The sequence below is a fragment of the Microtus ochrogaster genome, chromosome 2 (genome assembly GCF_000317375.1).
Source record: "Microtus ochrogaster isolate Prairie Vole_2 chromosome 2, MicOch1.0, whole genome shotgun sequence".
In the NCBI taxonomy this organism is placed as follows: Eukaryota; Metazoa; Chordata; class Mammalia; order Rodentia; family Cricetidae; genus Microtus; species Microtus ochrogaster.
This window is the reverse complement of record NC_022010.1, coordinates 54,725,525-54,731,691: the sequence shown is the minus strand read 5'-3', so window position 1 is coordinate 54,731,691 and position 6,167 is coordinate 54,725,525. Positions and strand designations below refer to the sequence as shown.

Here is a 6,167-nt window from a genome sequence, read left to right as displayed (position 1 = left end):
GTAGACCAGGCTGGTCTCGAACTCACAGAGATCCGCCTGCCTCTGCCTCCCAAGTGCTGGGATTAAAGGCGTGCGCCACCACCGCCTGGCTGCTAAGCATTTTTAAAAAGAACATTTTGACTCATTTCTATGGACTCTGTGGGTTTTTATGGGAAGTTCCATAAATTTAAAGAAAATACATGTTGGTCATATTCCCATAAAATCCTTCTACTTTGCTAAACTAGGTCAGTGGTTCCCATGTTTATGTGAATAGGAATTAGTTAGGAGTGGGATAAAATGCAGATTTTCATCCCCGATTTCAAAGGCCGATTCAGTAGACTTTGAATAGTGATCAGGAGTTTTTAAAACATTTAACAATTTTTTAAATTTTATGTTTATGAGTATGGGTATTTGCCTGCGTGTCCTTCTGTGCATCACGTGCATGCCTGGTAACTAAGGAGGTCAGAAGAGGGTGCTGGATCCCCTGGGCCTGGAGTTACAGAGAATTGTGAGCAGCCATGTGGGTGCTGGACACCAAACCCCTGGACGAGCAGCTGGTGATGAACCTTAGAGCATACACCCTACATATGAATGATCTAAGCATCACAGCATGAAAAATATTATTAGGCAATTAGTCAGAACTTTGGGGTACACTATAGGAACCTACCCATGAAGTCACACCTAAGAACTCTAATTGTACAAGCTGCATGGGGACCTTGGGGGAGTCCCCTTGATGGTATAAATGGTTCTGACCAGTGACAGACTGGGTGATAATTTTGGAATGAGGCTCTTAGCTGTTTTCCTTACTACAGATCTCAGAACAAGCGGGAAATACTTTGTTATCCTCATTAGTGTGTTTTTTGTTACTATGAAGTCTAGGCTACCCTTGAACTATCTCGTGATCCTCCTGCCTCAGCCTCCTTTATGCTGGGATACCCTGCATACACCACTGCTCTCAGATTTCCCTTTGAGTTTTAGGAAAGGTTTTCAGATTCTAATTAAATCAGTTTATTTTTGAATGACAAATACCATTATATTACTTTGTAGAAAAATGCATTTATATTCAAATCTGGAAATATATATGTATGTGTATGTCCACATACATCACTTCAGTGCCATGATAATTTCACAGATTTGATTCTCCTGTTACTTTTAGTTTTTCACATACCATATGAAAAACTAAACTTTTCTGTGCTCCCTGGAATCAAAGCCAGGGTTCTGTTCATGCTACATAAGTACTCTACCACTGAGCTATACCCTTAGATCCAATATGTCCAATGTGAGGTACATAAATCTTTTAACAAAACAAAATAAGTGAAGACATATGATACTACTTGTCAGTTTATATACATGTGTAATGAGGTCTGTATTAATTTGAAAGTCTGCTGTTAAAAACAAAACATTACATTTGCATGTAAAAATTATATATTTATCATTATTAATATATGTTAGGATTTATCTGGTACTTCCTTCATTCAAGATTAACAAGAAGAAAGTCTTGCTGAATATATATACATATATATATACATATATACTTGCTGAATATGCAAATATATATTCAGCACACACGCATATATATATATACATATATATGTACATTTTTGCTTCTACTGGGAATAAAAGATAACATTGTGATGTCCCTAAAATCAGCAGCATATTGATCTTCATTTCACTTCTAAAATGCAGTATTATGGGTGTGTAATTGCTTAAGCCAACATAACCCAAAAATAGACGCTGAAAGCTTACCTGGTAGATTCTAAACCCATAGCTGCGCAGCACTGGCTGGGTTCCAGCAGAGAAGAGAGGCCGGGGGTCAGAGGCGACCTGTGAACTGAGATTCTTGAAGGGCTGTTCTCATCACTCCAGTCAGTTCCATCACTATCCATCACATGTCCATGGAATACTTGAAGATAATTATTCTATAGAACGAAATGGGGACGGTTTAAATAACTAGAAAATCGCCTAGATCATATAGAGTTGGGAGCTTTGGCATATATATTATTTTCTTCATTTGGGAAGGTGGAGGAGAAGGCGGGGTCTGGCTTTGTAGCCCAGGTTGTCTGTGGTCTTGAATCACAGTAGATCCTCCTGCCTCTACCACCTGGGTGCCCGGCCACCTCTGCAGCCTGCACTGCAGCTCAGTGCGGGTTAACGAACTGTCATTTGTTCTGCACAGTTTGCTGTTGCTAGTTCTGCTGAACGTGACGCTGTTTCTGAAGTTGTCAAAGATAGAACACGCCGCTCAGTCCTTCTACCGGCTTCACCTCCACGAAGAGAGATCTTTAAAGTAAGTTCCCCACCCCAGCCCTGCCTGTTGTCGCCACCTGTTTCTTTGTCACTGGAAATTTAATTTTAGGAATTCTAGTCTGCTATATCTTATAGTCACACGTGCTTAGTTTTATTTTACTTTTTATTTTTTTCAGTAAAATAAAAGTTACTTTTATTTTTTGTGGTGGTGGCAGGGTTTGATGTGCTTTGTTTGCAATCCATGGGACACAATAATTTCTATAAATAAGGTCAGCAGCTATTTTCATCAATTTTAGATTTTTTTTTTCTCTTTCAGTTTAGTCGCTGATAGGTTCTCAAGAACAGAAAATATTCAAAAGAACAAAGATCAGGCTCACCGTTTAAAAGGAGTGCTCCAAGATTCCATAGTGATGTTGGAACAGGTAGGCCAGTCTGTTCCTCAGGGGTGTGAATGGGCAGGTCCTCAGCTGGGCTGTCTTTTGATGGACCTTCTCTGTGGTTGCTTAGTAACTCTCCCCTGCCGCCTCATCATTCTCACTTCTCTCTCATGCTTTCCTCTCGGTGGATGACCACGCCTTGTAAAGAAGGGAACCTTCCTTCTTTCTGAATAACCCCATCTATAAACCGTGCTGTGCCGAACCCCTGTGCTCTTCGTGGCTAGGTCTAGGAACATCTTGGCTAGGCATTATGCACTCCACACTTAGCATTGTGTCCAGCATGAAACAGATACACCAGGTTTGTTGAATGAACACATGAGCGACTACAGTAGGGAGTAAGATATGTTTCTTGGTCTCATGTTGCTTTCAATTTTATCAGAGAAGTCAATTTTTGTTTTTAAAAGGAGGATGGAAATCTGAGGTAGGATAGTTATCCCGGAGTTCAGAGACAGGGTCTTCGGGAAACTTCTATGGGGTCGGTGGTATAGGGAAGTTTTAGGACTGTGGAGAGGATGCTAGATGGCTTAGCCGCAGGGCTCGAGGTGTTGAGGGGAGTGTGAAGAGACCACTGAGCCTTGAGAAACCTCTAAGAAACCAAGGCGTTCCCTTTGGATAGTAAGACAGACTTTCTGGAAAGAACTGCCCTTGTTACGGAAAATTATTTTAAGCTGTGTTACTCTTGTCAATGAGGCATTTGTTTGACTCTATGAAGCTCTGATTCTTCACCTGTCTAAAACACCTGATGGTTCAATAAAGAGCTGAATGGCCGATAGCCAGGCAGGAGAAAGGGTAGGCGGGGTTGGCAGGCAGAGAATAAATAGGAGGAGACACTTGGGAAGAAAGACGGCACAACAAGAGCACAAGGAGAAGGAGGAGGACATCAGGGGCCAGTCACCCATACAGGCAGCCATGCAGCAAGAGTGAAAATAAGATACACAGAAGGAAAGGAAAAAGCCCAGAGGCAAAACATAGCCCAGGATAATTTAAGAAAAACTGGTAAGAAACAAGTCAAGCGAAGGCCAGGCACTCAAAACTAGGACTAAGCCTCTGTGTGGGATTTGGGAGCTGGGTGGTGGGACCCCCCCAAAAGTCAGACCAAAAAGAGCCAAAAGCGTAAGAGCAAATACACCCAACGAGACCCTCCAGCACCTGTTCATGCAGCAGAATCAGGTACTGGATGGTCAAGTTCTATTTGAGCATCAACATAAAGAAAAAACCTTTGGAGTGAAGTAGCAGTAAAAATTGCAGTCTGAATTTTTGGTCATTTTGTTTGCAGCTGAAGAGCTCACTCGTTATGCTTCAGAAGACCTTCGATTTACTAAACAAGAACAAGACGGGGGTGGCTGTGGAGAGCTAGCACCGAGCTGCAGAAATCGGACACCTGGACCTGGAGACAACAGCTGGAAGGGAGCCGAGGATGGAGGCTGTCACTGTCACAAGAACAGTTCTCATATTTTATGTCTGGATTTCTACTAGGAAAGCCTTATTTAAATAACACTTACCAAGTGGTTTCTCTCCAATAGCCTTAAGACTCTATCTTTTCACTTATAGATATTTTTAAGCTGTGAATTTCTCCAGTGAACCATGAAATATATTTTGGAATTGAAATTCTGTGACACAAAAGGGAAGGGAGACACCCTGGGCTCGGCGGCATTTTTTCCTATGCTGAGGCTTGTAACTTGACCTCTTAAATTTATCTGTTAGCACAGAGGCCCTGTGTGCCCAGTGGTCTGTGAGTTGTGTTCATCACTGAGTTTAAGAGCCCAAAAAGCTACAGAAACATTTTTTTTTTTTAGGCACAAACATTCCAAGTTTGTATCTTTAAATGCTACAGTCTCTTCATTGATTTGGCATGCAGGGTCAGTGGTCAAACCCTTTGAAACTCTGTGTTGTCTGAAAGATTCATGGGCCGTGTTGTATCTTAATGAAGGAACACGCACACACACACACACACACACACAAACTTATATGTACCAGAGGTGAGGTGTAGGATACCTCAGAGTGAACTATTTTTAGTTTTAGAAGCCAGAAGATTATGATAAAATCTGGGCATTTCATGAAAGAGCAAATGAATCCATGAACTATGCTTGGATTCAGCCTAGCAGGGCCCGATGCTGAAAGTGACCCACCTGGTTGAAAATAATCCATCCTTTTTCAGTAGCTGCTATATAGTTTCATTCTCTACACATGTGTGTAGGCTGTGTCATTGGCAAGTTACACGCTGGGCTACAATAAAGACTGTGGAGTCCTTGCACACTGGCTGAAGTTGAGAGGCACAAACTCGGGATTTCAGGAAAGCTGCTCAGGCAGTTGCCTCAGCACAAGGGGTTTGTGAAAATCAGGACGTTGTGACCTGACATCAGCTCCGACCCCCAGGATTTAGGAAAAGTCTAGGACATAATTGTTTTGTTCTCTAGAGGGCTTTCTTCGTATATATATTAGACAGGGCTTCTCAACAGCTCTGGCTGTCCTAGACCTCACTATTGTAGACCAGGCTGGCCTCGAACTCACAGAGATCTGCCTGTCTCTGCCTCCCGAGTATTGGGATTAAAGGTGTGAGCCTCCACTGCCTGGCACATATATTCTTATTATTTGAACAACCATTACCTTTAGTGCAATATGTCACCAAAGTCAAATGGCATTGCTGACAACAGTTTTTGAGATGCCTGTTAAAAAAAAAAAAAAAAAAAGAAAATACGGACTGGAGCGAAGTGGGTTTCTCTGGATGAACCCCAACTAATCTACCTGGAGGGGGTGCAGAGTGGTAACTCCCGTTCGTTTTGTTCGCTTTTGTTAAGGACATATAAAGTTTCTCGCCGAGAGCAGGAGTGACTGGAGCAGAAATCGGAAATGGCTAAATTTAGAAAAATGTTAACCGTCGAAGGGAATGTTTTTTTGTGGTTTCTCTCAAACTACTTTATAATATACCTCAAGGATTACCAACGTTACTTTGTAGATAAAAGACTAAATATGTATGCAGACTTAATAAATCTGAATGTTATGCAGTCTGACTTCAATAAAACCCAAAATATCTAAGTTGTAATTTTTCTTCTACTTCTGCTTAAAAACCAAACCTAGAAAGCCTGAGGTAGGCCCACAGTTTTCACTGATTTGTGCAGCTATAAAACCCAAAGAGGACTCTCTGGGCAATTTCATTGCAAATATGTACACTACTGAAGCAAAAGTACCAGAGAGGCCTGACTGGAATGCAGACCCAACCTCCAGGACTCAAGAGTCTGAGCAAGTTGGATAAGCCGGGACTTGGGAGCAGCAGCTGGCCTAAAGGGAAGGTGGGCGACTAGTGGGGTGGCACCCCAGAACCCGGCGGTGCAGATCGAACCCAACGCCTGTTGCGGGCGCAGGAGGACGGCTGGTGGCCGGCCAACTCCCGCAGCGCGCAAATGCCTAGGTCCCATCCCTTAGCCCGGCTGCACCCCGAGGGCCCGGCGCAGGTGCGGGGTGGCCCGGAGCGCGGCGGGGGAGGGGCCTCGTGGGCAGGCGGCG

General features: G+C 43.1%; 1 protein-coding gene across 1 annotated transcript in view; it reads left to right on the top strand.

Moving 5' to 3' along the window:
• The window catches only part of Gramd1c (GRAM domain containing 1C), a 77,439-nt gene extending 71,755 nt beyond the window's left edge, over positions 1 to 5,684 (top strand). The window contains exons 16-18 of the mRNA XM_005345006.3: positions 2,156 to 2,266; positions 2,543 to 2,648; positions 3,940 to 5,684. Of these exons, the coding sequence (XP_005345063.1) occupies positions 2,156 to 2,266; positions 2,543 to 2,648; positions 3,940 to 4,020 (298 nt within the window). The 3' untranslated portion in view covers positions 4,021 to 5,684. The remainder of the gene's footprint in view (positions 1 to 2,155; positions 2,267 to 2,542; positions 2,649 to 3,939) is intronic.
• The last annotated feature ends 483 nt before the right edge of the window (positions 5,685 to 6,167 follow it).